The sequence below is a fragment of the Anthonomus grandis genome, chromosome 12 (assembly GCF_022605725.1).
Source record: "Anthonomus grandis grandis chromosome 12, icAntGran1.3, whole genome shotgun sequence".
Taxonomy (NCBI): Eukaryota; Metazoa; Arthropoda; class Insecta; order Coleoptera; family Curculionidae; genus Anthonomus; species Anthonomus grandis.
In genome coordinates this window covers 3,129,288-3,145,813 of record NC_065557.1, presented here as the reverse complement: position 1 = coordinate 3,145,813, position 16,526 = coordinate 3,129,288, and the positions used below count along the sequence as shown (strand labels likewise).

Sequence of the window (16,526 nt, the reverse complement as noted above, 5' to 3'; positions counted from 1 at the left end):
GGTTATAGAGCCAAAGCGACTTAAGATAAAGAAAAATGGTTTTCACTCTCAATATTTACTCATCAGAATGTATTAAAATATATGAAATTTTTAAATAAAAAAAAAATAATACGAGAGTCATCTGCTAATCATCAAAAATTTCATTTATAAAATTAATCAAAATCTATGCCAACAGATATCCTTTGGATGGTTAAAAACAAAAGTGAAAACCATTTTCCTGTAGGTCAAATATTTTTGGCCCTACGTCGTTTGGAAATCTAAAAAAAGGCGATTTTCAAATACTCATAACTCGTAAACTATCCTACTGAGGTATGGCATGTGACCCCTCAAATTTCTTGGAATTTGACGTAGAATCTAAAAATGCCATAAGATATATTGTTTATTTTAAACAGGAAATGTTTAGAGTCTTATCTGAATGGTAATTCCTTTATTTTATATGGTATACCCTATATATTATTGCATTTTCAGATTCTACAGGAAATTCCAAGAAATTTGATGGGTCACATGCCATACTTTGGAAGGACAGTTCTTGCGATATCAGAAGTTAAACATTCTCTTTTTTTGACTTCTAAAGGTTATAGAGCCAAAGCGACTTAAGATAAAGAAAAATGGTTTTCACTCTCTATATTTACTTATGAAAATGTACTAAAATACATGAAATTTTTAAAAAATAAAAAAAAACTAAAATGAGAGTCATCTGCTAATCATCAAAAATTTCATTTATAAAATTAATCAAAATCTATGCCAACAGATATCCCTTGGATGGTTAAAAACAAAGGTGAAAACCATTTTCCTGTAGGTCAAATATTTTTGGCCCTACGTCGTTTGGAAATCTAAAAAAAGGGTGATTTTCAAATACTCATAACTCGTAAACTATCCTACTGAGGTATGGCATGTGACCCCTCAAATTTCTTGGAATTTGATATAGAATCTAAAAATGTCATAAGATATATTGTTTATTTTAAACCGGAAATATTTTGAGTCTTCTCTCAATGCTAGTTCCCTTATTTTATATGGTATACCCTATATATTATTGCATTTTCAGATTCTACAGGAAATTCCAAGAAATTTGATGGGTCACATGCCATACTTTGGATGGACAGTTCTTGCGATATCAGAAGTTAAACATTCTCTTTTTTTGACTTCTAAAGGTTATAGAGCCAAAGCGACTTAAGATAAAGAAAAATGGTTTTCACTCTCTATATTTACTTATGAAAATGTACTAAAATACATGAAATTTTTAAAAAATAAAAAAAAACTAAAATGAGAGTCATCTGCTAATCATCAAAAATTTTATATATAAAATTAATAAAAATCTATGCCAACAGATATCTCTTGGATGGTTAAAAACAAAAGTGAAAACCATTTTCCTGTAGGTCAAATATTTTTGGCCCTACGTCGTTTGGAAATATAAAAGAAGGGCGATTTTCAAATACTCATAACTCGTAAACTATCCTACTGAGGTATGGCATATGACCCCTCAAATTTCTTGGAATTTGACGTAGAATCTAAAAATGTCATAAGATATATTGTTTATTTTAAACAGAAAATGTTTTGAGGCTTCTCTGAATGCTAATTCTTTTATTTGAGATGGTACACTCTATATATTATTGCATTTTTAGATTCTACGTGAAATTCCAAGAAGTTTGAGGGGTCACATGCCATACTTTGGAAGGACAGTTCTTGCGATATCAGAAGTTAAACATTCTCTTTTTTTGACTTCTAAAGGTTATAGAGCCAAAGCGACTTAAGATAAAGAAAAATGGTTTTCACTCTCAATATTTACTCATCAGAATGTATTAAAATACATGAAATTTTTAAAAAATAAAAAAAACTAAAATGAGAGTCATCTGCTAATCATCAAAAATTTCATTTATAAAATTAATCAAAATCTATGCCAACAGATATCCTTTGGATGGTTGAAAACAAAAGTGAAAACCATTTTTCTGTAGGTCAAATATTTTTGGCCCTACGTCGTTTGGAAATCTAAAAAAAGGGTGATTTTCAAATACTCATAACTCGTAAACTATCCTACTGAGGTATGGCATGTGACCCCTCAAATTTCTTGGAATTTGACGTAGAATCTAAAAATGTCATAAGATATATTGTTTATTTTAAACAGGAAATGTTTTGAGGCTTCTCTGAATGCTAATTCTTTTATTCGAAATGGTACACTATATATATTATTGCATTTTCAGATTCTACAGGAAATTCCAAGAAATTTGATGGGTCACATGCCATACTTTGGATGGACAGTTCTTGCGATATTAAAAGTTGAAGATTCTGTTTTTTTAACTTTTAAAGGTTATAGAACGAAAACTGTTTAAGATAGAGAAAAACGGTTTACACTTACTATCTTTACTCACCAAAACCTATTTATTTGCATAAAAATTCCAAATAAAAAAAAATATGTAGGTAATAGTCATCTGCAAAACATCAACAATTTTTACTCTTAAAATGAATTAAAATCTACCCTTATAAAGCCCTCAAGAAGTTAAACAAAAAAAATGAAAACCGTTTTCTTGTATGTCAAAAATATTTTTGACCCTATGACATTTGAAAATCCAAAAACCGGAGATTTTCAAATACCTTTAACTCGGAAACCATTTTAGGTAAGTAGGGCATGTGACCCATCAAAATTCTTGGAATTTCACGTAGAATCTAAAAATGCAATAATATATAGGGTGTCCTATTTAAAATAACAAAGTTAGCATCTTCTTTAGGTATATCTGAAGGTGTGATCAACCTGAAAACAGCTATTTCCTAGAGACCTTCCTATATTGCCAAGTTTTCCAATTATTAAATAATTTAATTAATAAATGCAAAATTGTGCTTGCTAAAAAATAGTTAAATTTAATAAACTTTCTTTGACCCCATAAATTGAACAACAACAAAAAAAAAATTAACCTTCAAACAAATGGATGTCACTAAACCGTGATCGTGTTTTATTTACCCTACACTGCTCGGTTCAATTACTTATAAATAAAAAGTCACCGAAACCATAACCCACATTACAAACTTCGCAATATTGTTGTAATGATGCCGATCAAAGTTCCGATCCTGCTCGCAGCTTTAGTGGTAAGTAAACCCTAAAAGTTTCCCTCTCAAATTAATTATTGGAAAAACATTTAGTTTCCCCAGGTGCTTTGCTCCAGCTTGGGTCTGGAAAAAGTCTTCAAAACCCCAAAAGAAATCAACTTTGACGATCTGGAACTGGTCGAGCGTAAGGGATTTGAAACCCCCACTGAGAGCACTGAACCCTTGGTGACAACCACGACCCCTAGGGGCAACCACAACGTGGCGAACGCGCAAGTTTTATTGAGAATTGGGGGCGAAGATGCCCCCGGTTATAATCATATCATGAAAATACCGCCGCACCAGTGCAGACATATGAGTGAGTCCCCTTCATTTGATCGTGAATTTTATTCAAAAGACAAATTTCTTTACTCAGCCCCCTCGCACCCCCACGACCTCTATTACCCACCCTTCTCTCACCGATACCCGCCCACCTGCCATCCACAGTTCTACCATCCCTATCCACCCCCAGTGCCGTTCGCTTTTCCCAATTACTACTTCTACGATTACGGATCCGGAAGCAATTTGCCGCCGCAGCTGAGCGAATATTTCGCCAGACAATCGAACGTGGTGGTGAAAAAATTTCCAGGACCGGAGCAGGTTTTTATCCGGGGCCGGCCAGTGAGGAGGAGAGAGGAGCACGAGGAGGCGACCGGTGGTACAAAAGACCCCGCTGCAGCTGGTATTAAAGCACCGTAACCTTTTTATATACATCTGCTTTATTCAATATTTGTTTTAGTAAGGGAAGCTATGGACGCTCCAAATACGACTACGATAGTGAGGAAAGTTGTTTTGATTCATCCGAGAGGTACCGAGCGAGGAAATCTGACAAGCGCAGAAGGAAACACGGTAGACGCCAGCAAAAGCGTAAAAAACCTAAAAGAGTTAAAGAGGAAGAGCAAGAAAGTGAGTCAGAATAACGTCACCGTTGAAGACCAGGATCTGGACATGCTGGAGAACATTTTAGGCCAGGCTTTGGTGACTTACAAGAAAAACCACAGTTGCACTAACACCAGTCAAAGTCTCAACAGAAATGAGTCCATGGAGGCGGCAAATCTTACAATCGAGTGCCCCCTGGACGAGTCAGCCACCTCCCCACAAGCTTTGGACCATCAAAACTCTTCAACCAAGAACCCTCTTGGAGACTTAGCCTTAGTAGTGGCCGAATATATAATTCCAGATCCACAACCAGCTTTTGCTTCACCAAGGTATTTAGGGCCAGGAGTGTATTGTTCCAGGTGTGGCTACCAAAGACCTGGAATGTATTGCTCCAAATGTGGTTACAGACACAGCGGGGGCAGCTATTGTGACCAATGTGGCTATCCAGTGTTGGTGGGAGGGTGTCCATATTGCAGAGAGGTGAGTCCCTATGCTGATTGGTGATTGTAAATAGACCGTTTTTAAAAAAAAAAAAGTCGAGTTTTATTTACTAAAAATTAACAAAAACTGAGCAACATTAACTGTGTAAGAGCTTGACCTATTGCATAATACGAAGTTATTAATCAATGGTTAGTTGTCTAAAGCTGCCATCGATGCCGAATAAATCGTCGTAGTTGGTGGGTGTTCCGGGTCTCTTGGACTCGTCTGCTTTGATGTCCTCTTGCTCCTTGAACCATGGTCCATATTCTTCCAGTTTCTTCATCCAGGCCTCTGAAAAACAACCAAATTAACAACATGTTTAACGTAATACAACTAAATCTACCGTGGAACTCTTGCAGTTTTCCAGCGGTTCCGCCATATTCCTCAGGCAGGATCTCCTTGGGCACCATCTTATGTAAACTATCGAAACTGGAGTGTAAATGTATCCTGTTCCTGATTTTCTCCTTTAAAAATGGTTTTACGAATTGCACTATGGTGTCTACTAGTGGTGACACGTTCACCACGTGGACTTCCTTCAGTTTTACCGGATAGGCTTCCTATGAGAGAAAATCATGAAAAAACAACTTTTTTGCTGGATATACTTCGGATGATTGATTTATATATTTTGTTCGACGTTTTGATCTCTATGAGATCATCGTCAGGATAATAAGACATATAGAGGTACACAAATAAAATCATTCTGTTCTGGCATAGTTAGAAAGTAACCATTTTCGCCCACAGGAAAAGTAATAATTTATTGCTTTATTAAAAGTGAGTTTTCTTTAGTATTTGGAATCATTGAAAGTGTCAACTTCGAAAATTAATTAAATTTTTATTGGAAAGTGCAAACAAGCTTCAAATAAAGTAAATCATCTTAAAAATAAAAAAATTTGAAAAATGAAAAATTTCAAACTTTGAAGGTCGATATCTCGGCTTCTATGGGCACTATCGGGAAAATTCCAACGGCTTTGTCGTAGTTTTGTTCTTCCGAATCCAACGAGACCATCCGCAAACTCGTAGCTCTAATATTAGCTGAGATATCGCATTTTTGGTGCCCATTTTTGGGCTCAAAAACGAGGTCGAAAAGTGACTTTTTCCGAATGTTCAAAGTGCTCTCATTCCCTTAGTTTTGCTCAAATCCCTTTATAACCCAGTGTTTTCGTAATGTAGGTGATACGAGCAAGCCGCTGGTATAGTTAGTTTAATTTCGAAAAAAATCAATTTTTGCTGCAAAATTCAATACGGGGGGGTGTACCCGAAAAATGATAAATCCCAAACTTTGAAGGTCGATATCTCGGCTTCTATGGGCACTATCGGGGAAATTCCAACGGTTTTGTCTTAGTTTTGTTCTTCCGAATCCAACGAGACCATCCGCACACTCGTAGCTCTAATATTAGCCGAGATATCGCATTTTTAGTGCCCATTTTTGGGCTCAAATACGACGTCAAAAAGTGACTTTTTCCGAATGTTCAAAGTGCTCTCATTCCCTTAGTTTTGCTCAAATCCCTTTATAACCCGGTGTTTTCGTAATGTAGGTGATACGAACAAGCCGCTGGTATAGTTAGTTTAATTTCGAAAAAAATCAATTTTTGCTGAAAAATTTGATACGGGGGGGTGTACCCTAAAAATTAAAAATCCCAAACTTTGAAGGTCGATATCTCGGCTTCTATGGGCACTATCGGGAAAATGCCAACGGTTTTGTCTTATTTTTGTTCTTCCGAATCCAACGAGACCATCCGCCAACTCATAGCTCTAATATTAGCCGAGATATTGCATTTTTGGAGCCCATTTTTGGGCTCAAAAACGAGGTCAAAAAGTGACTTTTTCCGAATTTTCAAAGTGCTCTCATTCCCTTAGTTTTGCTCAAATCCCTTTATAACCCAGTGTTTTTGTAATGTAGGTGATACGAGCAAGCCGCTGGTATAGTGAGTTCAATTTCGAAAAAATACAATTTTTGGTGAAAAATTTGATACGGGGGGGTATACCCGAAAAATGAAAAATCCTAAACTTTGAAGGTCGATATCTCGGCTTCTATGGGCACTATCAGGAAAATTCCAACGGTTTTGTCTTAGTTTTGTTCTTCCGAATCCAACGAGACCATCCGCAAACTCGTGGCTCTAATATTAGCCGAGATATTGCATTTTTGGTGCCCATTTTTGGGCTCAAAAACAAGGTCAAAAAGTTACTTTTTCCGAATTTTCAAAGTGCTCTCATTCCCTTAGTTTTGCTCGAATCCTGTTATAACCCGGTGTTTTTGTGATGTAGGTGATACGAGCAAGCCGCTGGTATAGTGAGTTCAATTTCGAAAAAATGCAAATTTTGCTGAAAAATTCGATATGGGGGGGTGTACCCTAAAAATGAAAAATCCCAAACTTTGAAGGTCGATATCTGGGCTTCTATGGGAAGTATCGGGAAAATTCCAACGGTTTTGTCTTAGTTTTGTTCTTCCGAATCCAACGAGACCATCCGCAAACTCGTAGCTCTAATATTAGCCGAGATATCGCATTTTTGGTGCCCATATTTGGGCTCAAAAACGAGGTCGAAAAGTGACTTTTTCCGAATTTTCAAAGTGCTCTCATTCCCTTAGTTTTGCTCGAATCCTGTTATAACCCGGTGTTTTCGTGATGTAGGTGATACGAGCAAGCCGCTGGTATAGTCGGCTTGCTCGACTCGAACAATAATTAGACTCAAGAAAGCTGCCAGAATGAATGAATTTATTTGTGCTTTTGTGTATCCTTTAGATTCTTGAGGATGATCTCATAGGAATCAAAACGTCGACCAAAATATATAAATCGATCATCTGAAGTAGTTTTTTTTTAATATTTCACAAAAACGAGAAATAGCACGGATATGGGCATTTGATGATATAGTTACCTGCACACAAACCAAAAACTTCTTAGCCAAACTGGGCGAAACTTTGGAAAAGTGACTGGCACTGGCAACGCTGGCGTCCAAAATGTAAATGTCACCGGCCACGCCCGTTTCTTCGGCAGCGAGGCGCACGTCACCGATCATCAGCACCAACTTGGCAACGTCGCCTAATGGGGGCGTGTCTATGTCCTTGTCCTTACCGCGCATGACCACTATTCGTTTACCGTCCGGGGTGAGTCCGGGAAGCGGGGGGAATTGACTGGGGGGAGGCGGAATTTTTTATTGTGAATAAATCAGTTTTTTGGTGAATGTGTTTTTCAGTTTTTATACCCTAGTTTGGCGATATGTTGCAGTTCCGGTCTGGTGACGTCTCGGTTGGCGAAGAACTCCGGACAGGCGGTGCGCATTGTGAAGTACATGTCGAGTTTCCTTTTGGTTTTTTCTAGGGAGAATTTGCAGCCTCTCAGGAAGGTCATTATTCGTTCTTCATCTGAAATTATGATTTTATTACTCACTCTGTTATTTTAAGTTAGTCAAAACCAGACAGAAATTGAAAACCATTTCTATCTAGGTTGAATAGAACGGTTTCTATAGCTTCGGAAAGTTTCAAAAGAAGCGATTTTTAATTGGTCATGTCTCGAAAAAAAATGTCAACCGTTCAATGATTTAGTGAAGGTTCCTTACCCCAAGTGTCTGGTAAATGGGGCTGTTTTTTCAGCCACTCCTTAATATGCTCCAGGTCGGACTGTCTCGTGTTAACATCTTCGTTTAGGGCTTTTCTGATGTCGATTTGCATCTCTGGCGAGGGCTGGATTAACAGGGTCATTTTGGCTGCAATAAGAATTAATTTTATCATTCCGTTTATAAATATTCCATAAAATAAATAATATTATTATTAAATTAATTATATTGACCAATGTATGTATGCAAACAAAAAATTTGCATTTCAACGATATTTTGTCATTAAACAGTTTGTCGTCATATTTCGAAGCGTGTCAAGGTAATGAGGGTAATTTAATAAACGTTTCCGAAATATTCGTGAAAAACTGGTTTTCAGTTATTTGATTACCTGAACAAATGCCTCTAATTATTGTTTAAACCGCTTAATTAGTACTCAATTTGTCATTAATGAACCAATTAGAAAAGGTGTATAACGAAAATGTGGTTCTTTTCATAACCCCAAAAAATCAACCGCGGTAACGAAGATTGACGTAATCCATCAGGAGAGACACGACAGCAAGTTCATCAGCTATTACATAACCACGCCATATAATAATAATAAAGGAAACCACAGTAAAAACACTTTTCGTTGACCCAGATTCTCTTTTGTGGATGGTATTCTTGAATCTCTTCAATTTTACAAGTCGGAGGTTTATTCAAATACTACTCAAGGTAGCCTAATGAAACCAACTGTGTTATATTTGAAGTTGATTTTTCTAAAAATTATGTCTTGGGTCCAAGAGGGTTTAATCAACGGTTTTTTAGATATCGTGATTTTTACAAGGTAATGAAGCAGTAATTTCTAACATACTTTCTTGCATTCAAAGCTGATTTTCTCAAAAAGTACTTGAGGTATCTTAATGGAATTAATTGTGTTGGAATTGGAATTAAATTGTCTTAAAATAATGTTTATATTTCAAAATCTTCCATCAAAACTTTACATGATATCAAGCCTTTTGCAAGGCGGTGAATCTACAAAATATAATAACTTCTCACTGACTTTCTTGCAATCAAAGCTGATTTTCTCGAAAAGTGCTCGAGGTAACTTAATGGAATTAATTGTATTGGAATTGAAATTAAATTGCCTAAAAATAATGTTCATATTTCAAAAGTCCTCCATCAAAACTTTACAAGATATCAAGCCTTTTGCAAGGCGGTGAAACCTGAAAGTATAATAACTTCTCACTGACTTTCTTGCAATCAAAGTTGATTTTCTCAAAAAGTACTTGAGGTATCTTAATGGAATTAATTGCGTTGGAATTGAAATTAAATTGTCTAAAAATAATGTTTATATGTCAAAAGTCCTCTATCAAAACTTTACAAGATATCAAGCTAGAAAATATGATAACTTCTCACTGACTTCTTTGCAATCAAAGTTGATTTTCTCAAAAAGTACTTGAGGTATCTTAATGGAATTAATTGTATTGGAATTGAAATTAAATTGCCTAAAAATAATGTTAAAATTTCAAAAGTCTTCCTGTAAAACTTTACAAAGTATAAAGCCTTTTGCAAGGCGGTGAAGCTAAAAAATAAAATTACTTCTCACTAACTTTCTTGCAATCAAAGTTGATTTTCTCAAAAAGTACTTGAGGTATCTTGATGGAATTAACTGTATTGGAATTGAAATTAAATTGTCTGAAAATAATGTTTATATGTCAAAAGTCCTTTATCAAAATTTTACAAGATATCAAGCCTTTTGCAAGGTGGTGGAACTTGAAAATATAATAACTTCTCACTGACTTCCTCGCAATCAAAGTTGATTTTCTCAAAAAGTACTTGAGGTATCTTAATGGAATTAATTGTAGTGGAATTGAAATTAAATTGTCTAAAAATAATGTTTATATGTCAAAAGTCCTTTATCAAAATTTTACAAGATATCAAGCCTTTTGCAAGGTGGTGGAACTTGAAAATATAATAACTTCTCACTGGCTTCCTTGCAATCAAAGTTGATTTTCTCAAAAAGTACTTGAGGTATCTTAATGGAATTAATTGTGTTGGAATTGAAATTAAATTGTCTAAAAATAATGTTTATATGTCAAAAGTCCTCCATCAAAACTTTACAAGATATCAAGCCTTTTGCAAGACGTTGAAGCTAGAAAATATAATAACTTCTCACTGGCTTTCTTGCAATCAAAGTTGATTTTCTCAAAAAGTACTTGAGGTATCTTAATGGAATTAATTGTGATGGAATTGAAATTAAATTGTCTAAAAATAATGTTTATATGTTAAAAGTCTTTTATTAAAATTTTACAAGATATCAAGCCTTTTGCAAGGCGGTGAAACCTGAAAGTATAATAACTTCTCACTGACTTTCTTGCAATCAAAGTTGATTTTCTCAAAAAGTACTTGAGGTATCTTAATGGAATTAATTGTGTTGGAATTGAAATTAAATTGTCTAAAAATAATGTTCATATGTCAAAAGTCCTTTATCAAAATTTTACAAGATATCAAGCCTTTTGCAAGGTGGTGAAACTTGAAAGTATAATAACTTCTCACTGGCTTTCTTGCAATCAAGGTTGATTTTCTCAAAAAGTGCTTGAGGTATCTTAATGGAATTAATTGTAGTGGAATTGAAATTAAATTGTCTAAAAATAATGTTTATATGTCAAAAGTCCTTTATCAAAATTTTACAAGATATCAAGCCTTTTGCAAGGCGGTGGAACATGAAAATATAATAACTTCTCACTGGCTTTCTTGCAATCAAAGCTGATTTTCTCGAAAAGTGCTTGAGGTATCTTAATGGAATTAATTGTATTGGAATTGAAATTAAATTGTCTAAAAATAATGTTCATATGTCAAAAGTCCTTTATCAAAATTTTACAAGATATCAAGCCTTTTGCAAGGTGGTGAAACTTGAAAGTATAATAACTTCTCACTGGCTTTCTTGCAATCAAAGCTGATTTTCTCAAAAAGTGCTTGAGGTATCTTAATGGAATTAATTGTATTGGAATTGAAATTAAATTGCCTAAAAATAATGTTAAAATTTCAAAAGTCTTCCTGTAAAACTTTACAAAGTATAAAGCCTTTTGCAAGGCGGTGAAGCTAAAAAATAAAATTACTTCTCACTGACTTTCTTGCAATCAAGGTTGATTTTCTCAAAAAGTACTTGAGGTATCTTAATGGAACTAATTGTATTGGAATTAAAATTGGATGCTCTAGAAATGGTGTTAAAGATCCAAAAGCCTTCCACTAAAATTTTATAAGCTATCAAGGCCTTTGCTTCTGACTTACTTTCGTACATTCAAAGCTGATTTGCTCAAAAACTACTTAAGCTAGATCAATGAAACTAGCTGCACTAAATTGGCAATTAAATTCTCTAAAAATAAAAGTCCTTAACCAGAAATATTGAAGATATTAAATAACATAGATGCGTGCCAGTCAGATTTCGATATAAGAACAGACTCATTAAATATGAGGTAACATTTACGAATATTCGCTTCGACTATAAGAAATTTTATTACAAAACTCTTTTTATTACAATTTTTTTTCTACATGAGTCATGCATGAATTTATGTTTATGTAACTGAACTAGTGAAAGGAATTATTACTTGTTTTACGAACCATGCTTATTATAATTTTTTTTTGGTGAAAAAAAACTGTTAATTATAGTTACTAATATCGATATTTGTTATGATCATCGATCAATTATTATTAATGTTTTTCTATAAAGTTCCACGTAATGTTTTAAAAGTGCTGAAAGTAAACAGGAGAAAAAATATATATCGGTCGCTCTGCTGACTTATTAATGATATTTTATCGAATTAAATGGGACCGAGGGTCGATCGATTTCGATTATTAATTTAATTTCGGAGCATACATAAAGTTCTGCGAAAAGTCACACGGATATTAAATTTTAATTATTTTTCCGTGTTTTTTTCGGTCGGGTTGACGTCAACTTCGGGTTGTTTTCTTCACTTTTTTTTCTTAGGGATCATCTGCTAATTTATTTTTTTGGCAATTTTAAACCAATTAAATGCACACTAATTATTACGGTTCCTTGGCATATTAGGAATTTCATGGAAAGTGAGTTTCGTCCATAATTGGACGAATAATATGCACTTTCTGCATATAAATATTTATGCAACCCAACCAACACCTTAAAAAGTTCCCAAGGCGGCCATTTTGGATTTCACGGCGCACTATTATCTATATACCAATAGATTTTTGGTCAAATTTAACATAAAATTCTTTTAAAAAGGCCTTTATAGCACTTCTAGGGTTATAAGCTTTTAATATAGTCATTTATAGTACACGTTTTCTCTCTCTTAATTTCTTAATAATCATTTAAAAATTGACGTTTATCGAAGTTGATTTTCGGCGTCATGACAGTTGCTCTTGACAACGTCAACTACATAATATTTGCTTTTTTTTATTCAATTCTCATTAAACGTTAAATTAATAATTGGATAATTGATTTATGACGTTTATTATATTTAACTACTTAATCATAGTTTACAATGTCATCTTCAAATATTGAAATACTGGAAAATGAATGTTTAAGTACAGGAAGTTGCACGCGGCGGCCATATTGGATTTCATAGCGCGCTATTATCTATTAATTGCAAATTGTCAATATGGGTTCATATTTATGTTAAAAGTTGGCATAACATATGGAAGTAATAAGATCTCTACAATGAAATTGCCATATACAATATGTGACTTATTTCTCGTATGGCCTAAAAAATCATTTACAATTTGACGTTTATCGGAATTTAGTTTCGGCGCCATTTATTATATTTAAACACTTAAGTACAGGTACTTTTACACGGCGGCCATTTCATGGATTTCATAGCACACTACTGATGCTTATTTGCGAATTTTGAGCAATGGTTAAAATGGGTTAAAAGTTAAAGATTTTCAGATGGAAGTAAAAAAATCCTTTACTTCAAAACCGTGTTTTTGCTCTTTCAATACGTGCTTTCTCTCTCTATTAGCCTAAAAAGTCCTTTAAAATTTGCCGCTTGTTTGAAATTTCGCCGCCATGACAGTTGCGTTTCTCGCGTCGCCATGGCAACTACGTAATATTTACCGCGAATACGCCACAGGCAGCTCCCATGACGGCCATTTTGGATTTCACGGCGCACTATTATCTGTATACCAATAAATTTTTGGTCAAATTTAACATAAAATTCTTTTAAAAAGGCCTTTATAGCACTTCTAGGGTTATAAGCTTTTAATATAGTCATTTATAGTACACGTTTTCTCTCTCTTGATTTCTTAATAATCATTTAAAAATTGACGTTTATCGGAGTTGATTTTCGGCGTCATGACAGTTGCTCTTGACAACGTCAACTACATAATATTTGCTTTTTTTTATTCAATTCTCATTAAACGTTAAATTAATAATTGGATAATTGATTTATGACGTTTATTATATTTAACTACTTAATCATAGCCTACAATGTCATCTTCAAATATTGAAATACTGGAAAATGAATGTTTAAGTACAGGAAGTTGCACGCGGCGGCCATATTGGATTTCATAGCGCGCTATTATCTATTAATTGCAAATTGTCAATATGGGTTCATATTTATGTTAAAAGTTGGCATAACATATGGAAGTAATAAGATCTCTACAATGAAATTGCCATATACAATATGTGACTTATTTCTCGTATGGCCTAAAAAATCATTTACAATTTGACGTTTATCGGAATTTAGTTTCGGCGCCATTTATTATATTTAAACACTTAAGTACAGGTACTTTTACACGGCGGCCATTTCATGGATTTCATGGCACACTACTGATGCTTATTTGCGAATTTTGAGCAATGGGTTAAAAGTTAAAGATTTTCAGATGGAAGTACAAAAATCCTTTATTTCAAAACCGTGTTTTCTACTTCTAAGCCGTGTTTTCGCTCTTTCAATACGTGTTTTCTCTCTCTATTAGCCTAAAAAGTCCTTTAAAATTTGGCGCTTGTTTGAAATTTCGCCGCCATGACAGTTGCGTTTGTCGCGTCGCCATGGCAACTACGTAATATTTACCGTGAATACGTCACAGGCGGCTCCCATAGCGGCCATTTTGGATTTCACGGCACACTATTATTTATATGCCAATCACCTTAGATTTTTGGTCCCTCTCAAAAAGCCTCTTTATGGTAATGCTAGAGTAAGCTTTCTATATTGTCAGTTATAATAAACGTTTCCTCTCTTTTACCGCCTAAATAGGTACCCAATCATTTAAAATTTGACGTTTATCGGAAGTTATTTTGGGCACAATCATGACAGGTGCTCTTGACAATCGCGTCGCCATTGCAACTACGTAATATTTGATTGCAACTATTTAATTTCATTCTCATTAAATTAATGTTAAATTAATTTATGATGTTTATTATATTTACGCGCCTTGACGATGTGATCTTCAACTATTAAACGATTAATGTTCAAGTGCATACACTTTTACACGGCGGCCATTTCATGGATTTCATGGCACACTCAGTTATTTGCAAGAAATTTCAGCATTTCTGGTTTTAGATTTACGTTTGAAATTAAAGTAAAGCAACAAGCCCTTTACCTTACTTCTAAAGCATGTTCTCTCTTATAAAATATGTATTTTCTCTCTCTAGTAGCCTAAAAAGTCCTTTTGACGTTTATTTGAAATTTCGCCGCCATGACAGTTGCGTTTATCGCGTCGCCATGGCAACTGGGGCATACGTCACAGACAACCCCCGTGGCGGCCATTTTGGATTTCATGCTTTACTATTATTATTTAATTACACACCATGTATGAAACCCTCTCAGATGGGTCTAAAAACACCTAGGACAATAGACTACCTAAATAGTCATATATATTTAGGTGTGTCTCTCCCTTATGACCAAATAAACATTTTCAAATCTGACGTTTAACTGACAGTTGCCCTTGGCAGACTGCCTTGGCAACCTATGATATATTTAGGAATTTTTAATTGTATTCTTATTAATCAGTATTTAAATTAATAATTAATGATGGCGTAGGTTCTACTTAAAAATCCTATTTATAATGAAATATACAATTTTTTTGAAATGTTATGACAAACAGGGATAAGTTCCGCCTAACATAACCTCTCATATTACCCCATAACCTCAAGGCTCCATTACTATAATATAATAAGAAAACAAACCCCTGTATAACTCTTACCTTTAATATAAGTAAGTCCAAAGAAAAACACGAAAATATCACAATGAAAACCTTCGACAGTACCACGAGTATGTTCAAGTGCATACACTTTTACACGGCGGCCATTTCATGGATTTCATGGCACACTATTACCACAGTCTAACAAATCTATATACTTTGCTATTACTTATTTGCAAACATTTTCAGCATGGGTTAAAATGTGTTTAGATTTACGTTTGAAATTAAAGTAAAGCAACAAGCCCTTTACCTTACTTCTAAAGCATGTTTTCTCTCATGAAATACGTATTTTCTCTCTCTAGTAGCCTAAAAAGTCCTTTTGACGTTTATTTGAAATTTCGCCGCCATGACAGTTGCGTTTATCGCGTCGCCATGGCAACGACGTAATATTTACTGGGCATACGTCACAGGCAACCCCCGTGGCGGACATTTTGGATTTCATGCTTTACTATTATTATTTAATTACACACCATGTATGAAACCCTCTCAGATGGGTCTAAAGACACCTAGGACAATAGACTACTTAAATAGTCATATATATTTAGGTGTATCTCTCCCTTATGACCAAATAAACATTTTCAAATCTGACGTTTAACTGACAGTTGCCCTTGGCAGACTGCCTTGGCAACCTATGATATATTTAGGAATTTTTAATTGTATCCTTATTAAATGAGTTAAATTCTTTTAAATTAATATTTAATGATGGCGTAGGTTCCAACTAAAAATCCGGTTTTTGTTTATAATGAAATATACAATTTTTTTGAAATGTTATGACAAACAGGGCCTAACATAACCTCTCATATTACCCCATAACCTCAAGGCTCCATTACCATAATATAATAAGGAAACAAACCCTTGTATAGCTCTTACCTTTATATATGTAAGTCCAAAGAAAAGCACGAAAATATCACAATGAAAACCTTCGACAGTACCACGAGTACCGGTCCGGGTCAGTACCAGTGAAAGTTTGACCACGCTCGTCGTTTTCTCATAAATTCTTATACTAAAATCGCGTTCAGGTTTGTTGGGTCCACTTGTACCAATCACGTATCCCCGTCACCACACTCGGACCAATCGCGAGCGAGTATTCGATGCTTTCTCTTCGCGCTCTTCAGATTTGAATTTTCTTGCGATGTTGTTGTTTCCTCACACCTGTCGTATCTTTCTTGGTCTGATTATTATATTGTTTTATGTTAATAATTAGGAGAGTTTGGACATAGCATATAATTTGATATGTGATGCATTAGGTAATAATTTTCTTTTTTAGTTTAGTCATTAAAATTGGGAATTTAGGACGATTTGGCAACCGTTGCTCCTCGATAAAAGTCCTTGGAAGTTAATGAGTTGTCATATCCACTAAGAGCAACGTTGCCAAATGTTTTTTCTTG

General features: G+C 34.6%; 2 protein-coding genes across 3 annotated transcripts; one reads left to right on the top strand and one right to left on the bottom strand.

Moving 5' to 3' along the window:
• The first annotated feature begins 2,965 nt into the window (after positions 1–2,965).
• LOC126743150 (uncharacterized) lies at positions 2,966–4,489 on the top strand. Its single transcript, XM_050450123.1, has 4 exons — positions 2,966–3,078; positions 3,133–3,394; positions 3,452–3,757; positions 3,815–4,489. The coding sequence occupies exons 1-4, from the start codon at positions 3,037–3,039 to the stop codon at positions 4,456–4,458; spliced, it is 1,254 nt and encodes a 417-aa protein (XP_050306080.1). The 5' UTR covers positions 2,966–3,036; the 3' UTR covers positions 4,459–4,489.
• Positions 4,473–16,157, bottom strand: LOC126743152 (alpha-tocopherol transfer protein-like). 2 transcript variants are annotated; one of them, XM_050450125.1, is made up of 6 exons: positions 16,009–16,157; positions 7,990–8,136; positions 7,636–7,795; positions 7,309–7,564; positions 4,778–4,991; positions 4,473–4,725 (listed from the first exon to the last, which is right to left on the bottom strand). In XM_050450125.1, exons 2-6 carry the CDS (start codon positions 8,129–8,131, stop codon positions 4,574–4,576), a joined length of 924 nt encoding a protein of 307 aa, XP_050306082.1. In that variant the 5' UTR covers positions 8,132–8,136; positions 16,009–16,157; the 3' UTR covers positions 4,473–4,573. The 2 variants fall into 2 exon arrangements, with proteins under 2 accessions (XP_050306082.1, XP_050306081.1); XM_050450124.1 differs by lacking the exon at positions 16,009–16,157 and having other exon boundaries at positions 7,990–8,163.
• Positions 16,158–16,526: the final 369 nt, after the last annotated feature.